This window comes from Verticillium dahliae, genomic scaffold, assembly GCF_000150675.1.
Source record: "Verticillium dahliae VdLs.17 supercont1.15 genomic scaffold, whole genome shotgun sequence".
NCBI lineage: Eukaryota > Fungi > Ascomycota > Sordariomycetes > Glomerellales > Plectosphaerellaceae > Verticillium > Verticillium dahliae.
Genome location: NW_009276934.1, coordinates 530,098 through 555,130, shown reverse-complemented (window position 1 = coordinate 555,130; position 25,033 = coordinate 530,098). Strand labels below are relative to the sequence as shown.

General features: G+C 57.6%; 6 protein-coding genes across 6 annotated transcripts; 4 read left to right on the top strand and 2 right to left on the bottom strand.

The window, feature by feature from the left end:
- Nucleotides 1-1,921: 1,921 nt before the first annotated feature.
- On the top strand, nucleotides 1,922-4,843 carry VDAG_07056 (zinc metalloprotease mde10; the record flags this gene model as incomplete). Its single annotated transcript, XM_009655961.1, has 2 exons — nucleotides 1,922-1,988; nucleotides 2,059-4,843. 2 exons carry the CDS (start codon nucleotides 1,922-1,924, stop codon nucleotides 4,485-4,487), a joined length of 2,496 nt encoding a protein of 831 aa, XP_009654256.1. The 3' UTR covers nucleotides 4,488-4,843.
- A 147-nt stretch (nucleotides 4,844-4,990) lies between these two features.
- VDAG_07055 (uncharacterized protein) lies at nucleotides 4,991-5,808 on the bottom strand (the record flags this gene model as incomplete). Its single annotated transcript, XM_009655960.1, has 2 exons — nucleotides 4,991-5,128; nucleotides 5,362-5,808. 2 exons carry the CDS (start codon nucleotides 5,806-5,808, stop codon nucleotides 4,991-4,993), a joined length of 585 nt encoding a protein of 194 aa, XP_009654255.1.
- A 1,300-nt stretch (nucleotides 5,809-7,108) lies between these two features.
- Nucleotides 7,109-9,648, bottom strand: VDAG_07054 (uncharacterized protein; the record flags this gene model as incomplete). The annotated part of the gene is made up of 6 exons (XM_009655959.1): nucleotides 7,109-7,135; nucleotides 7,199-7,636; nucleotides 7,696-8,952; nucleotides 9,170-9,327; nucleotides 9,384-9,400; nucleotides 9,602-9,648. 6 exons carry the CDS (start codon nucleotides 9,646-9,648, stop codon nucleotides 7,109-7,111), a joined length of 1,944 nt encoding a protein of 647 aa, XP_009654254.1.
- A 3,141-nt stretch (nucleotides 9,649-12,789) lies between these two features.
- Nucleotides 12,790-13,980, top strand: VDAG_07053 (uncharacterized protein; the record flags this gene model as incomplete). The annotated part of the gene is made up of 2 exons (XM_009655958.1): nucleotides 12,790-13,166; nucleotides 13,230-13,980. The coding sequence occupies 2 exons, from the start codon at nucleotides 12,790-12,792 to the stop codon at nucleotides 13,978-13,980; spliced, it is 1,128 nt and encodes a 375-aa protein (XP_009654253.1).
- Nucleotides 13,981-19,681: 5,701 nt separating this feature from the next.
- Nucleotides 19,682-22,882, top strand: VDAG_07052 (glucose repression mediator protein CYC8; the record flags this gene model as incomplete). Its single annotated transcript, XM_009655957.1, has 7 exons — nucleotides 19,682-19,808; nucleotides 19,864-20,067; nucleotides 20,127-20,209; nucleotides 20,263-20,442; nucleotides 20,494-20,586; nucleotides 20,641-21,042; nucleotides 21,100-22,882. The coding sequence occupies 7 exons, from the start codon at nucleotides 19,682-19,684 to the stop codon at nucleotides 22,687-22,689; spliced, it is 2,679 nt and encodes an 892-aa protein (XP_009654252.1). The 3' UTR covers nucleotides 22,690-22,882.
- Nucleotides 22,883-23,281: 399 nt separating this feature from the next.
- VDAG_07051 (60S ribosomal protein L3) lies at nucleotides 23,282-24,819 on the top strand (the record flags this gene model as incomplete). Its single annotated transcript, XM_009655956.1, has 4 exons — nucleotides 23,282-23,373; nucleotides 23,463-23,619; nucleotides 23,673-24,346; nucleotides 24,406-24,819. The coding sequence occupies 4 exons, from the start codon at nucleotides 23,282-23,284 to the stop codon at nucleotides 24,656-24,658; spliced, it is 1,176 nt and encodes a 391-aa protein (XP_009654251.1). The 3' UTR covers nucleotides 24,659-24,819.
- Between the last annotated feature and the right edge of the window lie 214 nt (nucleotides 24,820-25,033).

Genomic DNA, 25,033 nt, shown 5'->3' with positions numbered 1-25,033 from the left:
CCGCTGGAGCGAGTCGTGCAGATTTGTGACTGAGCCTGCGCCTGCCTGCTTGTGGTCGCTCTGGAGACTCAGACATAGCCTCTACCAACGAGATCGTCTCGTTTGCTGGAATCAGAGTGGGCGCGCACGCCGAGATCCCATCTGCTAGAGTGGGAACCTCGGGATGCATCCCTCCCACGGTTATCGGGTTGCCTCGTATCGCATATTGGCAAGGCCAGTCGGGATCAACTCAATTTCGCCTCTTAAAAATGCACAACGATGTGGAAGCTGTCTTTTTGTGAACACGGTTGTTGCACATGGTATCATTCGAAGAGGATCGTCTGTGGTCGACGATCTGTTGGGTCTGAAACGCTCAACGAAGGGGTTCATGGCCACAATCACAGGTGTAGCTGGCCGAGCTGATCGAGTCCGCAATCTGGTACCGACCTACCACATGTACTGTACTGCAGTGGGGACACAGCGAGGGCTCTGCTGTGAATTGGACGCTCGCCACCAGACTTCGAGCAGGGTAGCACGGCATCCATCACGTTGATGGCTCGCCGCTAAGCATGCATCTGGCTGACAGACAGAAAGTGGTCTGTGAGGAGAGTGGCCCAGCCGAATGATATTTCGGGAGCGTCGGCGTCGACAGTCTTCTCTGCTTCAGCCCCGTCTCGGATGTCAGAGCCGCTTGGGCTTTGGAGACGCTGGTCCCGTGGACGCCCAGCCTTTCAGTGGGCGGTTCCACGTCCAGGATTATTGGAAGCCTGGGGTCGCCATGACTGCCGCGTGCCGGACGTATGGGCTCCTGATTGATAGTCAGGGTCGACCAGATGCCGCACAATGGATGAACAACTCGCTCTCTTGAGACTTCTCGACCTGTCAGGATCATCGTTGCCATAGTTTCTCCTGGTCGGTATAACCGTCGCTCTGAGGGTCCGCAGCTGGCCGATGGGGATAACGAGACGAGACGGTCAGGGTGAGGAGACGCCGGCTCGGACTTGCTCAAGACTCCGCAATTTGAACAATGTCGGCTGGTTAGTGCTGGCAGACGCTGACGACGACAGCGTGAATAAGCTGCACCATGGCAAGCATGGCTACAAGCCAGGCAAGCCAAGGAGCAAGACAACAAAGTGCAGTGGTGCTGACGAGTCAACGAGAGCGAGCCATCTTGGCTGTTCGGAGCTAAGGTGAAACTGATCCCCAACTGGTTGGCAGGGGCCTTGGAGGGGGCTTGGAGGGGGCCTTCCCACAGCCAGTGTCGTGCAGGGGGCTGTGGGTGTGGGCGACAGGCATGGGGAGGGGCCTCGGGGCGACAGGGGAGGCAAGCACAAGGGCGCTAGCACGGTACCTAAGTCTTGGGTGCTTGCGTACTCGTAGACCCAGTACCTCACGTTGCCCCCCTGGCCTGCTTCGCCTCCATCTCCACGTCTACTACTGCTTCTGGGTGTCTCTTTCCCATCTGCCATCCCCATCTCATTGCCACCATTCGTCTGTGGCTTCCGTGCACCCAGCAAGCGTTGTCGTCGTCAGTCAGTCAACGAGAAACTTCCCAACTCTCTTCCAACCTTAACCCATCTTCCCCCACGCTACCTACTACAGATTGCCAAATTCAGTTGCCCAGTTGCGACCCTTTGAAAAAAATATCCCTTATATCCAGACCCAACATTTGCCCTATATTCGTCTATTCATACCCCTTGGAAAGTCTGTCGCAATACCCTTTTGTCTCCGAACCGCCCGGGACTACCAGACGTCACCACTCGCTTCTCCCCATCTTCAACTTTGAACAAGCAAATCCAAACAAACCCAGCCCTGGAAGATCCTTACCACACACTGCAACTGATGCAATAACCTTCACAAGAACCCCGTCCCGCGTCAGGGAACTCTTCGCCTCTCTCTCTCCCTCTCTCTTCCCCTCTCTTTGCCGCCTGCTACCACCAACATGGTTAGCATACGGGCCCTCCTCGCCAGTACACTCAGTGTCGCCTCATTAATCCAAGATGCCGCTGGTTCGTAGTCTCTGTCGCTCACGGGCACTCGAGGCACATCAGGCTACTAACACTACTCTTCTTTGAATAGCACACTCTGCACAGCGGAATCCTCTGACAGCTATCCATCTCATCGACGCCCCCTCCTTAAATACGCCAACAAAACGATGCCAGTACCACTCCTCATTCGACCTGACCTTTAGTCTCGACAATACCCAACAGCAAATACGCCTCGCCCTCGAGCCGAACCACGACATCCTCCACCATGACATGCACGTTAACTACCTCGGTCCGGATGGCTCGCTACGGGAGTCACAGCGCATCAACCGCCATGACCACAAGGTCTTCCGCGGCGCCTCTTTCATTCGCCGCGATGGCCAATCTGAATGGACCAAGGTTGGATGGGCGCGGATAACCATGCATCGCGACGGCAAGGATCCTGTCTTTCAGGGCGCCTTTCGAATCGACGGTGACCACCATCACATTATGACCGGCAAAAACTATCGACGCCTGAAGCACCCAGAAGATCCACTCCCGGACACCGACGCAGACCCAGATGAATACATGGTGGTGTGGAGGGATTCAGACGTCATGAGCTACTACTTTGACCCTCAGGACCTGAAGCGGGACACGGCAGGCCGATCAAGTTGTGAATCTCAGTCACTCACGTTCAATGCCAAATACGACCCCAACGCGTTTGAAGACGTTCGCATGCGGGCCGTTTCACCTGCTTCACTATTCGGGCGACAGATTGATTCCGGTCAGACGGGCAACAACGGCGCGGGCCAGAATCTTGTTGCCACCATCGGCTCGACTCAAGGCTGTCCGACCGTCCGCAAGATTGCCCTGGTTGGCATCGCCACGGACTGCACATATACCGCAGATTTCAACGACACGCAGGCCGTTCGCCAGAATATTATCGACCTTGTCAACTCGGCTTCTGAAGTCTATGAGAGCAGCTTCAACATTTCACTCGGTATTCAAAATCTTACAATCAGCGACCGCGACTGCCCCGGTTCTACCAGCGATCTCGCTCCTTGGAACGTTGGATGCAACAGCAATCTACGCATAAGCGACCGTCTCAACCTCTTCTCGGAGTGGCGCGGACGGTCTAATGATGCCAATGCCTTCTGGACTCTGCTGAGCACCTGCAACACCAACTCGGCTGTCGGCCTGGCCTGGCTCGGTCAGGTGTGTGTCCCAGGTTCGCAGACTACAGCTGGTAGTGACGGTTCCAATGAAACCGTTGCTGCTGCCAATGTTGTTGTCCGAACAGATAGCGAGTGGCAAGTATTCGCTCACGAAGCCGGTCACACTTTTGGTGCTGTCCACGACTGCGACGATCAACTTTGCGCCAGCAGTGAGAACCAGATGCAAAGATGCTGTCCTTTGAGCGCGAACACATGCAACGCCGCAGCTCGCTTCATCATGAACCCATCTACCGGCAGGCAGATTCAAAACTTTTCCCCTTGCTCCATCGGCAATGTCTGCTCCGCCTTGTATCGCAATGCCGTTCGATCGGAATGCTTGGCCAACAATCGAGACGTCGAGACAATCACTGGAAGCCAATGTGGCAATGGCATTGTTGAGTCAGGGGAAGAGTGTGACTGTGGCGGCGCTGAGTCTTGTGGTAATAACCCGTGTTGCGACGCCGCGACCTGTCGTTTCACCACCAACTCGCAGTGTGATCCGGCGAACGAGGACTGCTGCACAGACCAGTGTCGTTACGCCTCTCAAGGCAGCATCTGTCGTGAGAGTACGGGCCTTTGCGATCCACAGGAAACATGCCCTGGTGATTCCTCGGTCTGTCCCAGTGACATCCACAGGAGCGACGGTGACTCGTGTGGCGCTGACGGTGACAACCTGCAATGCGCTTCGGGCCAGTGCACGTCACGAGAGCAGCAATGTCAGGCTGCTGTCGGTTCCCGCGACACCAACAATCAGACGACATCGTGCGACAACGGCTGCATGCTCTCTTGTCGTTCACCCAACGTATTCCAGACAGAGGAGTGCCGACTTTTGAACCAAAATTATCTTGATGGAACTCCTTGCGAGAGTGGCGGAACATGCCGCAATGGCGTGTGCCGGGACGCATCGTTTACCAACGACGTTCTCTCTTGGTTCGAGAGGCACAAGAATATTTTAATCCCTGTAGGAGCTTCAGTGGGTGGTCTTCTCGTTCTAGCAATCCTCTGGTGCTGTATATCGTCAGCATGCAAGAAGCGTAGGCACAAGAAGAACGCCTCCAAGCTACCCCCGACGCCTCCTCCTATGAATACGTGGAACAGCTACGGCGGGGCCTGGAATGCCTCCAACATCGCGCCAGTGCCCCCACCACAGCGGCAGCAACAGCAGTCACCGGCGAGCCACAGCTCAAACAACATGCCCCTCTATCCGGGTGAGGTACATACCGGCCATCAAGGCCAAGGATACGCCAACAGTTCGTACTCGGGCCAACAGCCATACCCAGGCCAGTGGCACCCGCAGAGGAGTCGGACGATGAGCATGAGATATGCGTAAAAGGGAGTCTTTACTCTACATGTTAGCATTTGCATCGGGCGGCGTTAACTGGCGTCATTTTCGTTATTATTACTTTCTATTGCTCTTATTCTCAATATCGTCAAGGAGACGAATGGTCACAACAAATACATGGGAACAGTTCTGGGAGCGACTCGACCAGGAGTAGGCATCAGCGAGATGCCCCACCGGATATCCATCATTTAGCAGCGGGCGGACATATACACAAGATGTTCATAGAGTATACGGTGGATGAGTGGACGGGCCTTTTGGAGATAGGCAGTACGGCACATGGGTTAGGGTCAGCTGGCTGGTCTCGTCTGCACACCGGCATGAATATGACGACGTCTGAGCATCTCAATCTGTGTTGCTGCATTTCTGGTGCTGTGATCCCCTTGCCGCTCCCCGAACCCTCGCTAAGTGAGACTGTCTCTGACACTTGAGCCCCCACAAAAGTCTTTGATGGCCTATTGTTCACCGCAAGTCACTCCCGAACCCTCGATTCATCAGCGTCGCTTGTGGCCATGCGGCCTGCCGGGCCCAGAGCCGGAGCTCTTGCGCTGAGTCGACTCCTGCGGCGGAACATGATCCTCTTCGAAGCCGCACAGGACGCGGGTGAAGAAAAGGCGCGTGCCCGGGATGCTCTGTGTCATGGAGTCAGTACAACCACCTCCTTGATCAACGCAGTGAAAGCTCAACCAAACATCACCGAAAAAAATGTCCTTCGGCGTGGGGAAGGGAGGGAGCTGGCTGTGAAGGCCCAGACAGTCTCAGACAGAACCCTTGGGGGGGGAACGCTATAACCAAGGAGGCGAGACGCGACCAGCGCAGGGCATAGAAGGGAGAAAGGAAACAGAAAAAGAAAAAGGGTACGTACGTCCTCCCGACTCGAGGCATACCACATCAACATCTCCGGACTCTCCAGCACGTCCCTGGCCCATTCGCGCCTCCGGAACGCCTCGAATGTCTCCCCGCGCTGCCGCTCGCTTGCGCCGCCGCCGCCGCGGGGGCCAGTACCGCCGATGAACCCCGTGTTCTCGTCGTCGTCGCCTTCCGAGTCAGAGTGTCGACGACCCCCCGAACCGCCGCGGCCGCCGCCGCCCTGGCGGTGCTGAAAGTCGCCGCTGGGGAAGGGGTCTTTGCTGGAGGCGCCAAAGGGGTCTTTGCCCCGGGCCTGGCGGTCGCGCATCGTGGGCGTGAAGGACGGCGTCGGCGAGGGGCGATGGCGGGGCTGGGGGGATGATGTGTGGGCTGTTGATGCGTAGTAGGGAGGGGGGCGGGGGGTTGTGGAGGGGGTGGAGGTGCCGTAGGGTGTTGACGACATTGTTTTGTTTTCTCTGGGGGTGACTGCCTTTGCGTTTATGGTGGTCTTTCTAGCCTGTGCCCTGCGCGCGTGCGTGATGTGACGGGATGGTGTTGGCTGAGGAAGGTGCGGCGGTGTGTGGGATGCCTCTGGGGAAGGAGGGCGCCCAAGAGCCAGATGTGATCTCGAATGGCGATGCGCCCCGCGAGGCGGCGATCTGTGACAAAGCTGACGGAATGAGGTGACCGTAACAGTCTTCAAGTTGAGTGGTGTACCTCGTGGGATGTACGAGGTTGTTTTGGCCGTTGCGGGAAGTTTGCTTTTTTGATGCAGGAGCTCTCAGCTTCTGTAGACTGTTGACCGCCTCAAGCAGGAGGGCGATGTTGCAGCGACAATGTACACAATCTAAGTGCTGTAGACGAGTCAATGGACGAGCTTTCTTTTCATGAAGACGACTTGGTTGCTCCAGCCTGCACAATTAATTTCGACAATGAGTTTGTAGACGCATCGTCGAGGACAAAGGTGTTGTGCAGCGGCACTCTCAAGTGACAAGTGAGCACGGTGATTGCGGGGTAACAGACGGGCTTTGTGATACGTCAATTCGTGCACAAACCGCCTCAGGTCACCGACATGACCTGATAGTCACTTTTCGGAACCCCTGATGCAAACGACTGATGTCCAACGACAGACAGCATTCTCGCAGATTTGACATCATCATATCATGGCACATGACATCAACAAAAATTGTTTATACAAATGTGATTGTTGTATCAGCAATCCTCCCAATGGTATACATGGCACGTCCAACACCCACTCCCCCTTCGCTACTATACACAGCGCCTGCTCTCGAAACGAGCCAAAAACATCGAGCTGTTCCTCCGTTGCCGTCCCCTGAGCCCCTTCAGCGCCCGAAGAATGCACCCGCCGTATACTTGAATCCAGCGCATGCCTCGCTACAAAAGGAAAAACAAAGAACAACAAAAATCAAATGCAGCAGCATCTCTATCATGCGCCAGACTCTTGTCCTGCGCCGGCGGATATCTCACCATCGCTTTTTCTTCCCTTTCCAGAACTTCTTTTGAAAGTTTCCAGATCGTACTATCCACCCCACAGAAGGGACAATGGCAGCAAGAGCCGTGCAAGCTGCCTCGTCGTCGTGAATGTTAACGCTGCCTGCGCAATTCCTCTGGCGGCGGCGTTGTAGCAATGCTGATGCTCGGAAATAGTACTGCCCACGTAGTTCTGAGCCTAGGTGGCCCTGGGCCTGGCTCGCCCTTGTTCGCGAAAATGATATTGTGTAGGCGCACAGTCGCCGTCTATGTTACCTTCGAAAGTTAATTACGGCAAGCTGTCCGAATGTTGTTAGTGATCTGACTCTCGATCTACAGACGACAAGCTTTTTTGCACTCACCCTACTGTTGGCTCCGTATGCGAGGCGTCGGCCATCACAGTCCCAGCCAAGGCAGTGCTCATCCTCATCCTCCGACTCGGAAGTCGTTTTCGGGCTGAGCCAGCCGAGATGAGGTGTCCGGCTCCAGCTGGCTCGAGGGATCGCCGTGTCGCCAACCTTCCAGATCAAGATCCTGCCGGCGGTTGCGCCCGCAATGAATGCGCCGTCGGGCGTGAAGGCTAGTCTGACTATGGGCGAGTCCATCGTAAGGAAGCACTTGGCCTTTTGATCTGGTTTCCTTGCATTCCAAATGAGGATCGCACAGTCATCTCCGCCAGAGGCAATCAGTCGTTCATCATCGGGTACATGCGCGTCCTTGGGAACTGGCTGCCACTGCAACGCCGTGATGGCGCCCGAGTGCGCAGAGATGGCATGCCGCTCGCCAGCCTCGTTCCAAAGCTACTGCCTGTCAGGACGGAAAGGACGTCACACGTGCATGGGGGAGGCTGCAAACTTACATCGAGCACGCCACTGGCGCTTGCCGTAGCGGCGAGGTTGGACCTTGCGTCAAATTGCACTTGAGAAAAGTTATCGTCCGGTTGCGTCTCAATCTTCTTGTCCACGACAATAGCCGAATCGGTGCAGCGGAGCGAGACCAAGACTTGGCCTCCACATAACAGAAGTGTCGCCTCACTGGTCCAAGCAGCGTCGAGCGGCCAGTTGTCAATGTCATGATCGGGCAAAAAGTACGTCAGGGTAGTCGAGGTCAGTGGTAGGAAAACGGAGATGAGCGCGCCGCCATTCTCAGGGGCGATGCCCAGTAGGGCCGTGTCGGTAGGGTTCCATCGAAGCTTGATGACAGGTGATTCGGTCACATCAAACTTGCCGAGCTGCGAGCCATCGGTTCCCCGCACCTGCACCGACGTCTTGCCTTCATTATCAATCGCCACAGCAATGGCCGATCCGACAGAGTTCCAGGCGATTTGGCTGACTGTTGCGCTGCGCGGCGTTGCATCGTCGACGAGGCTGAGGAAGGGGCGGTTGACGCCGTTCACGTGATGGGAGTCGTGGGCGTCAAAGTCAGATTCGGAAGATGTGGCGGCACGCGAAACCGTCCAAACGCGGGCTAGCGCATCGGTTCCAGCAGCCGCCAAGACTGATGGGTCTTTGGGGCTCCACTCGCAGCTTAACAGGACGGGTGCATTTTCTCCAGCCGCAGCACGAGCCCGCATGGGTGACGATGAGGGCGACGCTGAGCTGGTGCCATTGGGAAGGTCGTCTGGCATCAGTCGCAAAAAGGTCGTTTCGGGTGCGAGTTCTTCGACCTTGTCGACCTGTGTGCCCTGTTCGGGACCGTCGGTGTGGGGGATTGGTGAGTGTGTCTGTTCGCCTTCAAGGGGCGAGGGATAAGCGTGGTTGTTGTTGTGGTCGGCCGGGGTTGGTTGATGGTTGTGGCTGTCTAGCTCCATGGGGTCTGTGGCTGCATCCACTCCGTTCTCGTACCCATTACTGACGAGTCGTGGGCGCTTTGCCGGCGAACCGTTCATTTGATGCTGGTGATGCGTGCGATTATCGAGTTGGCGTTTTCGCGAGTTCTCGACCTCTTCCATCTCTGCGTCGCCATCCGCATCGCCATCCGCATCTGCATCGCCATCGGCATCCACGTCGGCATCGCCATCTGCGTCAGCATCGGCATCGCCGTCAGCATCCTCTTCGTCGTCCTCGACCTTTTGTGGCGGTGGAGGCTGAACATTCAGCGGGCCAAAAATGCCCATCTGCAGGGCGTCGATAGGCGCGACGGGTGCGATGGGAGATGTCTGTGGCGAGGGTTAGTCGGCCCCCCCATGATAGTGAGTGATGAATTGAGTCGGCGCCGTGAATGAGGCCTGTGGTTGAAGACGACGTGTGGTGCCGAGGATGAGGGTTCATTCACGGTTGTGATGTGTGATTGTGGGGCGCGCCTGGATTGGATTGGGGGGTGTGTGGACTCACCGATTTGCGAACATGCTCACGCTCGAGGGCGTGGTAGCAAAGGCCCTTGTTGACGACGGAGACAAGGGCATGGCTCTTGATGTGGCGCGCAAAGTCGAAGTGACGATGAGGTTCAGCGTGCCACTCTTTCTGAAACTTGGCTGCCGTCTCTCGATAATCTGCGAGGCAAGCGTCAGTCCACGAGGAGCGGGAGGCGGGAGAGGCATCAACGTACTGCCTTCGAGCAGGTATCTGTTACGCGCAAAGAACACACACACTGGTCAGCATTCGTGGTCTCCAAAGTCGACCCGTCTTTCCCTCTCCGCCGTGTTGCGCGAGGGGACTGGCGAGTCTAGCAGGCGGCGTCGCGGTGTGATGGAGCGTGGGTGAGGTGAGACGCAAAACTGGATGAGGCGGAGGCAGAGAAGAGAAGAGTGGTGGCCGCGGGCTTACCTCCAGACCAAGTAGTTCACTCTATCGGAGTCGAGGTATTCCTTCATCATGACGGGGCGTGCACCGCAATGCGCGGCGGAATGGATGGATTTGACAATGGGAGACGCGTGCGAATCGTTTGACGGCGGGCTGGCCGGCTTTAGAGGCGTGCAATCGAGCAGGGCGATGAGTTCAGGTTTTCGAGGGAACGGACGAGGAGATTTGAAGATGAGGAACGGGAGGAGGCCAGCAGAAAGAAGCCCAGACGGAGCCGAGTGGACTGGGCCTGTCTGGCGTCTGCCTTCACTGGGTCCAGGAATTGGCAGTGCAGCACCAGCCGGCGCTAAAGCGACGGACTGGCAGTGGGTGGCAGCAGTGCCAGTGGGTGGCAGCTATGGACAGCGGCGGCAGCAGGCACTGTCAGCCGCTGGACTGGTGCGTTGCAGCGGAGAATAGGGCCAAGGAAGGGGAAGGGGAAGGGGTAGGGGGGGGTAGGGGGTAGGGGGAGCGAAGAAGCCCCAGGGCAGGGAAGTGATGTGATGGGAAGGAAGGGGAAGGGAGAGGGGAATGAGACCCCTGCCTTTTCGAGGCCACGGTATCTAGCAGTACCTAAGATAAGGTACCTAGGCACCTCTCTCACCTCTCGTCTCTTGCCTGTACCCATATAGCCACGATCTCTGTCACGTAGGTACCGTGACACGGTACCTGACGTCTTCGCATGGCAGCACTGGGCTGCCTCTATGCCGTGTCCTGTTTTCCCAACTTGGGAGACACTGATATGCTCTGAAACAGATCCATCTTCGTCAGTGCATGTGGACAATCCCATCCATCCCGCCCTTCCCACCAGATCCCCGTCCAAAGAAGTTCATCAAAGGGGAAGGGGGGGTGGGAGTGATCACCAAAATTATTGTCAGTGGATCTCATTGCATTCGAGACATGGCAAGGTACCTAGCGGTACCTCAGGGCCCAGCTCCTATGGACCTGAACTGACTGATTACCTAACCTTCGCCCACACCCCAAATCCCACCAGTCGAACTTTTTGCTGCGCTGGACCGACCGTTCTGCGCCCCCGGTCTCGCTTCAACATGCATTGCATGCGATAGCCTGCAAAATCTGAGACTGGGGGGGGGGGACAGATGGAAATGGAAACGGGGAGTGGCTGCCTCCATCCTTATTCCTTGTCCTGTTGATCAGCGACACCGGACGACTTGTCGCGGCCTCGACACCTCGAACTGTCAATGCAACACAGATCTAGATCGTTCGCTGAACTGTGACGGCGACGCGCTGTGCTCTTGCTCTGCTTGTAAGGAGATTCTGCGCTGCTCTTCTGTTTCGTGGAGAAGGGCTGGTGAAGGCACGTCGTTGGCATTCATGGCATTGCGAGCTAATGCCGAAGGAGGGTGCTGCAGGTCAACGCTCGACATGGACACCATCTCACCCACCTTACCCATCGTAACAAGGCGATGTACCTGAGTCACCTCAGCTCAGCAGCAGCACGTTGAGAGGCGGACTCGACGACCACCACAGTCCATGCGGGAGCACTAAATCCGCAAGACCTTCTAGTGCCACGCAAATGGAGGAGGAGGGCCTCATGATCCGCAAAAAGTCTGCAACCTGTCTGTCTTTCGGCACCCGTCAGTTGTGTGGGTGCGCCCTCCTCAAGAAGGCGGACAGAAGGGCAAGCAGACGAGTCAAGATGCATCGTACGTGGCACTGGGCTGAAGGGGGGGAGAGTTTGTACGCCAGCGGCCGGCGCGGGAACCGGTGGTTGCCTCGCTACCTCAAAAGGAGGGATTGCATTGCTCTGCTTGTCCCCACAGGCAAGGATGTGCCATGGTTGACAAGACATTCGAGGCTTCGATCTTGACCAGAGCCGGGGCTTTCTTCAGAGCACCCCCTGTACCACCCCTGTTCGGCCCCCCAATCGCCTCTCCGTGGCCCGTGACGGCGTGACCTGCAACCACTGATGAACGGGCACGTTCGTTCCCCGTTTGTAGCCAAGCAGGACGGGCAGTACGACTTTTCCATTTCCACACCTGCCGGCCGACCTTGCGGGATGGAACGATGCAAAACGCCTCGACCGAAGTGCCACTGGCGTCGATCATGGCTGGCCTGGCTGCCTGGCCCTGCAATTCGCGAAGAAATAGTCACCACACTCTCCTCACGACTGATGCCACCTATCTTCCAGGCCGAGAATGACGCGGTCGATCGTAGATCTACGGGCTGCTTTCCTCAAAGACATGGTCGAAGGGTTCGATGAACAGGGCAGAACGAGGACGTTTTACCGCCAACCAGCTCGACTCGTCACCAGGGACGGCGAGTGGATCACTGTTGGCAGGCCTTGGCTAGTTCTTCCAAGGGAAAGGGGGTGGTGGGGGGAGGGCTCTCTTTTGAGCTGGATGCTAGGCGGTTTGGAGGTTCGACCGAAAAGAAAAGCAATTGGGCGCCGGGCGCCCTGCAGGGATAGAGCCACGAGATCTACCCGTTTCGTGTTTACGACTCAGTCCCCCAAACCCGAGCGACAGATGAAGGGACCCGTTCTCCACCTCCGCATGACCACCCAGGTGTCTGTCGAATGGCAAGGTGCGGCACAAACCAACATGACGGAGAGGTTGGCTGTCTTGAGGTGCTTGTCGTTGGCATTGGTTCCAGTAACAAGTCTTGTGGTCAAGATGATTTTCGACAAGTCGTCGTCACGCGTAAGTTTGTTGAGATTTTGAATGCAATCCAAAACGGCATGCTTTGGCTGATTGCCTGCGCAGGATGACAGGGGTCATAGGGTTAGCAATGCCACCAGGATGCCTCCCTAGGCAGGCAAGGTAGGCAGGTAGATGGGCAAGGCGCGGGCGGGCGTAGCCGTAAAAGCATCGGAGGGTTGGGGAGGCTCCAGGCCTCGGGTTTTGGGGTGTCCTTGCTCTGTGCGTCAGGTCGGCACTCGGGAATTCAGATGATCAGGAGTGGCTCATCGGCTGCGCAACAACGAGTTTCCGCAGGTACGTTGTTGGCCTTGGTAACCACGACTCGTGGCGGTGCGCATTTCTGGAGGTTACGTCAGCACAGGGATGCGGAACAACAGGTCTGCCTAGTGGTCCCTTGCCAGAGAGAACACCACGTCGCGCGCAGCTCGTGATATCTGCCATTGCACCCTTGTGTCGAAGAAGTCGACCGCATCACATTGCCAGCCCCCGAACCACATCCCATTAGTCGCCATGCCGCCTCGAATAAATATACCGCCTGTTACACGCGTGGCTCTTGGAGCCCTGGCGATCCAGTCTTTTCTCAGCGCCGCGATCCGGTATCGCCAGTGGACTGCCAATTCGGAAATTGTCATCCCCTACCTCACGCTGATTCCCCAGCTTTCCTTGATCTACCCGTGGACGTTCGTGTCCACGACGCTCGTCGAGAGCAACGTCTTTACATTCTCCGCCGCTGGCGCCACCCTGTACTATGGTGGAAGGTATCTTGAGCGAGCGTGGTCGTCGGCGGAACTGGCCAAGTTTCTCCTGGTCTCGTCGCTGGTGCCCAATGTCCTGACCTTCCTGGTCTCTATGGTTTTCTTCACTCTGACTCGCAACGAGAGATGGACGTACGTCGCGACCCCCATCCTCACATCATGTCTGATTCGCAAGCTGACGTTGTCTACTTCCAGCCTCATGACGATCGCCGGCACCATCCCCGTGCAGATCGCCTTCCTCGTCGCCTTCAGCCAGCTCGTACCAGCGCACACCGTGACCCTCTTCCGCGGCATCCTGTCTCTGCGCGTCCCGCGCTTTCCCCTCATCTACATCGGAATCATCACCCTTCTCTCCATGACGCTAATGTCCGTCGCATCCTTCCTCCTCGCCATCTTCGGCTTCCTCGTCAGCTGGACATATCTCCGATTCTACAAGACCGTGTTCCCCGACCTCGACGCATCCCAGTCTGCAGGCCTCCGCGGCGACGCCAGCGAGACGTTCGCCTTTTCCGAGTTCTTCCCCGGCCCCGCGAAGCCCTTTGTGGCCGCCGCCGCGAACCAGATCTTCGAGGTCCTCGTCGCCATGCGCGTCTGCACTCCCTTCTCCCAAGACAGCGTCTCCGCCGCTCGTGGCGGAGGCAGCGGCAGCTTCATTCAACGCGGCGGACCCGGTGGCGCTCGTGCAGAGGCTGAGAGGAGGCGCGCCCTGGCCCTCAAGACGCTCGACCAGCGTCTGCACGCCGCGACCGCCGGCCGTGGCGCCCATCAGCCCTCCTCTTCCTCCAATGCGGCGGCGGCAGCGCCTCCTGCCCAGCCGACGGGCCCCACAGTGCAAAGCCAGCCACAGCCTAACACGCAGACGGCCATGACGTCGCAGCCTGCGGCGATGCTGGGTGAGACGAACTATACCCCTGACCAGGAGGCGGATCACAAGAATGGGCCGTAGGGCACGTACTTGGACCGGCATTTTTAGAGAATTGGTTTTATCACTTGCGGGGAAGTCGTTGATGGAAAGATGAATCGCCCTTTCCCTTCCTCCTCTATCTCTTCTTAGAGGGAGAGTTGGCTTTCAGCATTGCTTTTGCACTGGCGCACAAGGACGATACCTGTATGCAATGGGTGGATGAACGGCACGGGCAGAAGACGCGTCGCAGCTGCGGCTTGACGCGTGTTGTAGGATTTTAGCGGTTGTTGAATGACAAAGAGTGCCAGCGTTGACCGAGTCGCCCTAATCCCCTTGGACCAGCAGTGACATCACACTGTACGTCCTCCTGTTGACCCCCGACCGATGCTCCAAGACCGCCTATCTGGATGTGTGCGTGCTCCTCATGGAAAATTAAAAGACCCAATGAAGCAGAGCTGCAACGGTCCACACTACAGGTCCGTCTTCTTTCGCCCACCACTGGCCATCAAATGCGAGACGGAAGCAGACAATGCTGTGAAGCCGAGGACCTCGCCGAAAAAGTGGTCTCCAACATGCCTTGTGGGAAAAGGAGAACACCATCCAGTGATCTCTTTGGAATGTGGTCGAGACATTGTATTGGGCGCGCTTTGTCTTAGGACCACGAGTCATCTAGCCACAGAATGACGACCAAGGTTTATTTAACAACGACTTCGTCATCCCTTGGCTCAGATGAGAACGTGGGAAAGAAAAGCGCCGAACCACTCAAGGTCAACGGTGAACACTTTTTTTTTTTCTTTTCAAAATTCCCCAAGTCCAGATGGTGGAACAGCAGGCAGGCGAAGTGGCCTCCCTATTTGGCATCATGCAATGCTGCTGTTTTCTTCTGAAAGCAGCCAGCGGCGTGCGGCAGCTGTGGCAGGCGGCAGCCAATGACGCCGACGGCTGCTGGGGCGAAACGTGACGTTCGACGGCAGAGCGCCGCCCTTGCGCGGACCGGCTTGGCACGTCGAGGTCGAGGCTGGGCCCTAAAAGGGCACACCTGGGGGGAGAGGGCCCTGGGCTCGGGCCTCCCCCCTCCTTGGCCTCCTCAGGCTCGGTAGGCAGGGGGGCGTGTCATTGTAGGGGGGTGGCCTTCCATTTGTTTTCTGTGGGACGATCTCATTCGGACGCAAGTGATGGGCCCGAGGTGTGGGCGGACGTGGCGCCAGGCTTATTGTGGCTTGCGTGCCTGTTGGAAACAGAAGGCAGACAGCGAGACCGGTGGATTAGGCGGGCCACCCGGTAGGCGTGACTTGACTCAGACGAGCGAGGGCGGATGGATGAGGAAGACGTCTGTCTCACTGGGTGGCTGCTTTTCCCTGGCCTTGCTTGGATGACTGAGAGCCCTGCGTGCGTGTGTGATGAATGCTGGTGCATCCCGCTGCTGTCGCATTCCACAACATGAGGTGATGTACTGTAAAGGTGCGCTTGGTGCGGGACGCTACACCGTGCCGGGTGCGCTGCGTTCTGGGACAGCCTGCTCAGCCAGCAGACGATGCGGACGGTTGAGAGCAGATGGACGGAACCAAGCGCTCGTCTGCCGGGTGCATACTTCATACCGACGCGTGGAACCGTCACCTTGTTCATCTTCGTCGAGTGCCAAACCGAAAGACAGCTGAACTTAGGCACCTTGAGAAGTCTCTCGTGAAGCATCGCTCACTGATGCCCAGCCATCCGTCTGGCTCGGTTGGGGCTCATCGATCTGCGCGCCTGGTTGCGGGCGGTTAGGGAGGGCCGATCTCCTGGGTCTGTTTCCCCCGTTCCCTCTCCCCCTCTCCCCCTCTCCCAGCCTACACCTTCACATTCCCGGTTGGCCTTAGGCCCCAGCTTGAGCTTGTCCACCCCCATCCCGCGAGAAAACGAGATCGGTCATCGGTGCGACAGTGCCTCAGAGAGACTCTTTGCACGTGAGCTGCAGAAGCTGTTCAATCAGGGCCACCCTGCATTCCTCTCCTGGTTCTGCTTGCTGTGTGTTTCATAGCCTCGATTTCAGTGGTGATGCCTTCCTGCATACAATCGCTACAAAAACCTGGCGTCGTTTTCGTCTCGCCTTTCGATGTTCACTCCGACGGCCAGCACGTGCCTCGTCTCGACTGAATTGTGAGGCAGAAGGGACACTGTTCAGACGACAAGACAAAACAGTACGTACTGTGTGGTGTGGTAGGTTCTGCGGTAGCCAAGGAGGTGGCCACATCTCAACTGGGCAGAGTGTAGGTTAGGAGACCTCGAAAGGATATGGCGCCGTCTGGCGCCGGCGACTGACCTTTGTTGGACACATCATGGTTCATCCTGACGACGGATTGACTGGCTCAGGCGCTATCAGACTGGATCCCGGATCAGTTCATCAGGGGAGACCCAGCTCGGTTTCGAGCCAGCCAGACCCTTTGCCTCTCGACGAACGGCTGCCCCAAGGTGTCAGGCTTGTCATCTGCCCTGTCCCAAGAACCAACACTACATTGGTCCAAGCCCGTCCGTTGGAGCACCTACAGTACGCCGACCGGTACCTGCCTCGCGTAGTCAGCCGGCGTCTGAATACTGTACCTCGATCAAGTACCTTTAGCGGGCGGGCGGGCCCTTGCCCCCCCCCCCCACCCCCCCCAGCTACTCTCTTCTTGCTCCTGCTGCTGCTGGACTTCTCCTGCTGGGGCGTGTGGGCTGCTGCTGGTGGTCCCGCACCATCTCGACCTGCAGCGCTGTCTTGCCTGCGAGCATTCAAGGGCACTGTCACTGCACCTGCACCTGCTTCCACTGCTGCCACCTTGCTCTTGTTGCTTGCTTCGTTAGCTAGCCGTCCAACAAATCTCCACACCACCATCACGCACGCATGTCCACACGCACCCGCGTTGCCCACCACACCCTCTCACCCGGATCCTTCCTCCCCTCTCTCTCCTCCTTCCCTTGCGCACAAAGCTCACACATACACAGGTGCAGCTGCCATGCCACGCAGCCCCCAGCCTGCCTGACCAGGCCAAGCTCGCACGTCACCCCCCTTCTTCCGTCTCGACAGGCGACATGACGCCAAGAGACGATATGCGCAGAGTAACCTCGTCTCACCGGCGCGCGCCAGCGAATGAACACGGCGCCACCGAGATAGAACCCATCGTCGCACACCACGCCCTACCCCCCCTTATACGTGCCACGCCCCTTTGGCTGCTTCCCCCGCCCTTTTCTGTTTCCCTCTTCCCACGCCCCCCCTCAAGGTGCCTCGTCCACGCCCCCATCCACTTTTGTCTTGCGGCGCTGCGGCGCATGCGGGTTGTATGATGAGCAAACGAGCAAGCAGCACAGGAAAAGAAAAAAAGCATGGAGGGTCGACGCGGGACAGACAAGAAGCCGGTGGGAGCTGGCCTTGCACGAGGGGGACAAGGCCATTTCTCTTGATCGTTCACTCGTTTTGCATTTCGCCTACGTCTCTCGAGGAGTGCACCTGTCAGAGGAGGAGCGTAATGACTGGCTGGTTCTCCGACAAACCCTCGCCTGCATGTTGCTGGTGGCCTTTTTCCTTTCTTTACGGCACGAAGCGGGTGCATCGTCGCTTGTCATCCTATTATTCCCTGTTGCAGGAACGGGATGTGGCGCGAGATGAGCAAGCGGCATCGGCTGCGATGCGGTATCTGTGTCGCCAGGGAGAGCACGCACGCATAGCAGCACCTATCCCACGAGAGAGGTTGCGGAACATGGTGGCTCTCTGCCTCGTCGGAAGTTCACGATGCATTGGATCAGAGTCAGTCATGTGCCATGGGCACTAGTGCACCATCACAATTCAATGGTCATTAATTATGGGGGGAGCAAATATCACCGAGATGATCGCTTTGTCTTCAAGGACAATTTATCAGGTAATCAAAAGCTGGACGGGGCATTCCTCCCTTCTCTCTAGTGACAGAACTGTTGGGTGACGGGGTGAGGAGGAAGATGTGAGGATCGGACACGTGGGTAATTCCCCAAGACCTGCCTAGCGGCGAAACACTCTGCCCTGCCTGCCCTGCCTGCCCTGGTGGCCCTGGTGCCCCGGAATGCTTTTGCTGAACGTTAGGTACCTTAGGTAGGGTAATTTAGCAGCAGAATTATGCTCCCCACCCTGCTTGTACGTCAACAGCTTTTGCCGGCTGTAGCTGGTATCGTCCGAGCCGAGGATGCCTCATTTTTAGGGGTTTCTGCGAGAGGGAAGCGGTGACTGGGTCGAACCCAGACCGGCAAGACGGAGAATCCAGGGCACCCACCTTGTTACGAGGTTGTATTTTCCATGTCAGCCCCCCCCACATTGTCGAGGCGGTTTGTACTCGTGCGGCGTCTTGTCGTGGACGGTGAAAACACAAAAGGCGTGATGCCTGTGGATTTGATCCATAGGGATTGCTTCCACCACGGTTCCAAACTAACGTCCACGCCTGGCGCAAAAGGGTTCATCGACTGCCTGGCATACCCGACGGCCCATGGAGTGAGTTGCAGGTCAGGTATGGCTTGTGGCGAAAAATCTAGCTTGCGTCTGACTGAGCCTGAGCTTGAGCTTGATCTTGAGCTTGACTTTGCATGCGTCCAATTTTTATCTGACCCGAAAAATGTTCGCGTCGCTTGTTCAGTGGGGGGCCGTTTGCTTTGCGCTGAAGCTTGACAAAAAAAAACACAAACAAGCCAAGCGGCGATGAGCAGGACAGATATACTCTCCGCCAGCTGTCGCCATCGTGGGCTGAAAAGCTTCAGGCCCTGCAAAATGAAGGGCATCATGCGGGCATGGCTGACAGGCCTGGTACTAGGTGACGGGGTCAAAACCAGCGCGCGTTGGGGCGGGTTGGCGGACACTGGCTACCCTTACCCTGCCCCCCCCCCCCCCCAAAGCCTATATTAAAGGGGTTGAAGGGATCGGGCAGCCCACGCCCGGGCTTGGCCCGCGGATAGAGACATGTGCGATGTACCTTACCTACCAGATTGGAAAGACGGGATGTGGACAGGCCACCAAGCGTCGAGGGGAAGACGAACAGGGGGGGAGGGGGGCGCTGGAATCGCTGGATCCGTCATCCCAGCCACAGCCTCCACACCCACGACCCCTGTCCATTCCTGAGACCCGCACTTCCTAAACGCCCGCCGTGGAATTACCGGGAGGAGGTCAGCACAAACTCACCTAACCCACCCCTTCCCCTTCACTCCCAAAGAACGCTGCGCGGCTTCCCCCCAATTTCTTCCTGTCGCCAACTCGATCCTGGCTTGGACGCATCTTCTCGTCTGTAGACTGATCAAGACCTCCTCGACCGCCATCAGCATCCCCCCACCTGTGCCTCTCCATCCCTATCTGACATTGCGATCAAGGGGAACGGGCACGACGAGGGTCAATTCCTTACAGCTGTCAAAGTTTATTTCTCCGTCCTCGTCGCGCCGTTGTCTCGTCCGACCTCGTCGGAGCACATCCTCGGTGCATGGTCTACCAAAAACATCAGTAGCCATCCCAGACCAGAACGATAGACAGAGGTCAGCTGACGTCTGTCTGGTCTACACTCTCTCCTCACGCCGTCGTTTCTCTCATCAGCTCGAGCATCACCGCCGGCTCGCATTGCGATCGCAGTTGTCGATTCGCACCCCAGCCTCGCCGTCGCCCGTCGCGATAGTTCCGTGTCGATCGCTCTCGTAGGCCGAGCAAGCCTTGACCTGCTTCACCCAAACCTCTGTCCACGACACGATCATTGCCATGGCAAACCATCATCCTTCGCCGACAATGGCGATGCAGGCGCAACATGGCCCTCCTGGGCCGCCCCCGCCCCCAGGTCCTCCCCAGCAAGGCCAGGGTTTCGCGCCGTCGCGCCAAGCGTCCTTTGTCATAGAAGCCATGTGGATTCAGGTTGGTAAGTAGATTGGTGACCATTCGTTATCGCCACGGAAGATTAACTGTGATTTCAGGCACCTGCTGCGAAGTGCTCGGTGATCTCGACGAGGCCATCTTGGCGTACGAGGCCGCTCTGCGGGCGAATCCCCAGTCCATTCTGGCCATGAACGCCATCAGCTTGATTCTGCGAACCCGCGAGCACTTCGCGAAGGCCGTCGAATACCTACAGGCTGTTCTCAAGATTGATGCGCACAATGGCGAAGCCTGGGGCAGCCTCGGTACGCAAATCCCAAACCTCGATGCCCTCAGTCCCTCGGCCTACTAACATGCAGTATAGGTCATTGCTATCTTATGATGGACGATTTGCAACAGGCATATAGCGCGTACCAGAATGCTCTCGTCAACCTACGCAACCCCAAGGTCAGCTACCGCCAACACTGGATACCGTGCTTGATTCACTGACCTCTCCTCAGGAGCCCCGATTGTGGTATGGCATCGGCATTCTGTACGACCGATATGGTTCCCTCGAGCACGCCGAAGAGGCCTTCTCCCAAGTCATGCAGATGGATCCGGCGTTCGAAAAGGCCAACGAGATTTACTTCCGTCTCGGTATAATTTACAAACAGCAACAAAAATATGGGCCAAGTCTCGAGGTACGTTCTTCATCCCCACCAAGGCGACCTGCCTTACTGACCATCCACTAGTGCTTCAAGTACATTGTGTCATCACCGCCTTCCCCCCTGAGCGAGGAAGACATCTTGTTCCAGATCGGCCATGTTCACGAACAGCAGAAGGACGTAAGTTTCGCCATTCACAGCAGACCGGAGCACGACTGACATGTATGCACACAGTATGATAGCGCTAAAGCAGCCTACCAGCGCGTCCTCGAGCGCGATCCCAGCCACGCCAAGGTACTGCAGCAGCTCGGCTGGCTTCATCACCAGGAGAGCACCAACTACCAAAGTCAAGATCGGGCTATCGAGTTCCTCGAGAAATCAGTCGCTGCCGACCAGAACGACGCACAGAGCTGGTACCTTCTCGGACGATGCTACATGTCGCAGCAGAAATATCCCAAGGCGTACGAAGCTTACCAACAAGCCGTCTACCGCGACGGTCGGAACCCAACCTTCTGGTGCTCGATCGGTGTGCTATACTATCAGATCAATCAGTACAGGGATGCCCTCGATGCTTACTCGCGCGCTATCCGCCTCAACCCGTTCATCTCAGAGGTCTGGTATGACTTGGGTACTTTGGTAAGCGAATGAACCTTCTCCTCCCGTATGGTACACCCCAACTCACAAAATTGGCAGTACGAGTCCTGCAACAACCAGATCAGCGACGCCTTGGACGCTTATCAGCGTGCTGCGGAGCTTGATCCTGCCAACCCTCACATCAAGGCGCGACTGCAGCTCTTGCGCAACGGTACCGCCAATGGAGCACCGCTGCCCCGTGCACCTGAGCCATCTGATATCCATGCCGCCTCGTACCAGGTCGGCCCACCGGCACCCCCGTGGGCAGGTTCCGGCCCTCAACAGCAACAGCAGCAGCAGCAGCAGCTCCCGCCGCAGCCTCCTCCTCCGGCGGCCGGCCCCGGCCAGCACTCTTGGGGTCGTCTCGCGGACATCAACCCTCCTCCCCAGCCGGGCAACCCGTTTGATCAACGAGGAGAGCAGTTCCGCGGCCCTGCGCCCCCGCTTCGTCAGCCAAGCCCTCCTCGTCAGGAGCAGCACGCGCGCCCTCAGTATCCTGAGACCAGCCGTCCTGGCTCGGTTCGCCGGGGGCCTACTCCCCCTCCTCCTGTCCACTATTCGTCTGGCCCTCCTCCCCCTCCTCAGTCTCACCAGGCTCCGACCTCGCAGCCGCGGGTGCCTAACCCCAACTATGTCCCTACGCCTTCCTCGGCACAAATGCCATCAATGAACCCTGGCCCGAACGGAGGACCGCCACCCAGTCAACCCCCCTTCCGCGGTGCCAATAGCCCAAGGCCTGGAGAGCGTCCCATCCACGAGAACCGCATGCCTTCGCCCAAGTCGGCTTACCCCCAGCACCAGCCTCCTCCTCCCCCCGCTCCTTATGGACACCACCCAGAGGGACCCGGTACGCCGCTGGAGGGCCCGCAGCAGCAAGCACCGGCTCTCATGTCAGCCGAACCGGCGCCACGAAGCGAACATGATCGACCAGCGTCAGTTGGACCTAAGCGCATGCGCGAGTGGGAGGAGGAGTCGACGCACAAGCGTCCCGCCAACGATGAGAGCAGAGCCCGTCTTGACGACGTCCGTCCTCGCAGGCCTTCAACTCCTCCCGGTCCACGCGAGCCATATAGGCGAAACTCATCTGAAGCTCGCCGATTCGATGACCAACGTCGCCTCGATGACCAGCGTCGGGCGGACGACCAACGTCGGGTGGACGACCAGCGGAGGCAAGACGATCAACGGAGGCAAGACGACATGCGCAGAGCCGAGGAACAACAGCGCCAGCCTCAGAACGATGGATATCATCCCTCTGATGCCGCTCACCACCCGCCTGGTCAGCCGTTGTCCGCCAACCATCTGCCACCCATGCAAGCGTCAGCCGCACCGATGCAAGGCGTGGTTCACGGCAGCCCTGTCCAGAACGCGCCGCCTGCTCCTCCATCAAAGGAGTACGCTGCCGCCGAGGAACGTCCTGCACCTGAGCAGGCTCCTCCTGTGCGCTCTGCTGCCCCGAGCGAGCCCGAGCGGGCTGCTCGCAAGATGGACGTTGATGAAGATTACGACGATAGTGGCGAGGATGAGAAGAAGGTCCCGCCAGCGACCACGAATGGATCAGGCCCCGCGCCGGCTGCGGGCGAGACCAAGCCGCCCACAAGCGGCAGCGTCAATGGGTCGTTGGGGCCTCAGCCTAAGGTTGAGTCCACCTAATGCAAGAATCAAAGGCCTGACTGGCCGAGTTGTGTTTTCTTTTGTCCGTCTTTCGTACCGATTCCCTTTCATTGCCTTGTATACCACTTCATTATTACAGACCAGCTCTCTCGAGAAGGCTTTCGTTTGACGAGGACTCGGCGCACGACGGCTTATCTCGACAGTTTCACGAATGAATATAAATCAAAGATCAGTTTCGCTGCTTTCTGTCTACAGGACTGAGCTGTGTATGATGTGTGACCAGGAGTGATCTTGTAGTTGGTTGGTCACGTGAGGATAATTGGAGAGACGAACCGTCGGCGGGACGCTAGTGGGCTCTAGCTCTGACAACTGGACCACTCGCACAGAGCCACCCCACCAAGTCAAGAAAAGTAAGGCACACGTGACTAGGGTACCCGAGCCAGCCGCCAATCGAGTGCACCAAACACCACTGAGCAGGAGCAAAACTCCAAAGTGGGTCGGTCTAGGGCTTTTTTTCTCGCAGTGGCTGCCCTCCCATCTAGTCGTCTTTTGCGAACCACCATCTAGACACCCTCTTCCTCATACCTCTCCGATTGATCACCCTCACAACCCACGAGATCAGTCGCCCAACATGTCTCACCGAAAGTACGAGGCCCCTCGCCACGGTTCGCTGGCGTATCTGCCGCGCAAGCGTGCCGCCCGTCACCGCGGAAAGGTCAAGTCGTAAGTTGCAACGTTCCCCGGGAAGAAGAATATCGGCTGGTCCGCTGGAAGAGAAAATCAAAGTCTCTGACATGTCGACTTTCGCGCAGCTTCCCCAAGGATGACCCCAAGAAGCCCGTCCACCTGACGGCCACCATGGGCTACAAGGCTGGCATGACCACCATTGTCCGCGACCTCGACCGTCCCGGCGCGAAGGCCCACAAGAAGGAGGTCGTTGAGGCCGTGTCCATCATTGATACCCCCCCTGTACGAGCAACGCAGCCCGCTTGGCTTGAGTGCCTATGGCTAACATCTTCTAGATGGTCGTTGTTGGTATCGTGGGCTACATCGAGACTCCCCGCGGTCTGCGCTCGCTCACCACCGTCTGGGCCGAGCACCTGAGCGACGAGGTCCGTCGTCGCTTCTACAGGAACTGGTACAAGTCCAAGAAGAAGGCCTTCACCAAGTACGCCAAGAAGCACTCCGAGTCCAGCGGCGCCTCCATCACCCGCGAGATTGAGCGCATCAAGAAGTACTGCTCCGTCGTCCGTGTCCTTGCCCACACTCAGATCCGCAAGACGCCTCTCAAGCAGAAGAAGGCCCACCTTATGGAGATCCAGGTCAATGGTGGCTCCGTTGCCGACAAGGTCGACTTCGGCTACGGTCTCTTCGAGAAGGAGGTGTCTGTCGACACCATCTTCGAGCAGGACGAGATGATCGATGTCATCGCCGTTACCAAGGGTAAGGGTTTCAACGGTGTCACCTCCCGTTGGGGCACCAAGAAGCTTCCTCGCAAGACCCACAAGGGTCTGCGTAAGGTCGCCTGTATCGGTGCCTGGCACCCATCCCACGTCCAGTGGACTGTTGCCCGTGCTGGTCAGATGGGTTACCACCACCGTACCTCGGTCAACCACAAGGTTTACCGCATCGCCAAGGCCGGTGCCGAGGACAGCGCCTCCACCGAGCTCGATGTCACCAAGAAGGTCATCACTCCGTACGTTCTCCCCGTTCCACATGTCTCACCAAAAAACGTGTTCGCTAACATGACCCCAGCCTCGGTGGCTTCGTCCGCTACGGCGAGATCAACAACGACTTCGTCATGGTCAAGGGCTCCATCCCCGGCCCCAAGAAGCGTGTTGTCACTCTCCGCAAGTCCATGTTCGTCCACACCTCGCGCCGTGCCAACGAGAAGATCACCCTCAAGTGGATCGATACCTCGTCCGAGTTCGGACACGGCGCCTTCCAGACGCCCGCGGAGAAGAAGCAGTACCAGGGTACTCTCAAGAAGGACCTCGTCGCTGCGTAAAAAGTCTTTCGACAGCTGGGGGTTTTCTTGTATCTGGGTCATTGCAAAGGTGTCGAGGGTTCTTTCTCGCGCTTATCGGGACGGTTTGGGGCATTCAAAACGGTTGACTTGAGGAGCCACGAACCCAAGAACGAAGAAAGGAATGATATCCCATGAATAATGCTTGAGCGTGAAGTGAAAATAATGTGTGTTCTCGAGTGTAACTGATGTGTAATTTGATTATGACGCTGCCCGAAATGCATCTCAACCCACATGTTGGACATGAGCATTGTCAGTGTGGGTCATCTGCTCGCCGTGGTGTCGCCCGAGAAATCTGGACCAGTGGGAAGAGGTTGCGTCATTCCACCCAAGCAAGGCTGCTTGCTGCACCACCCA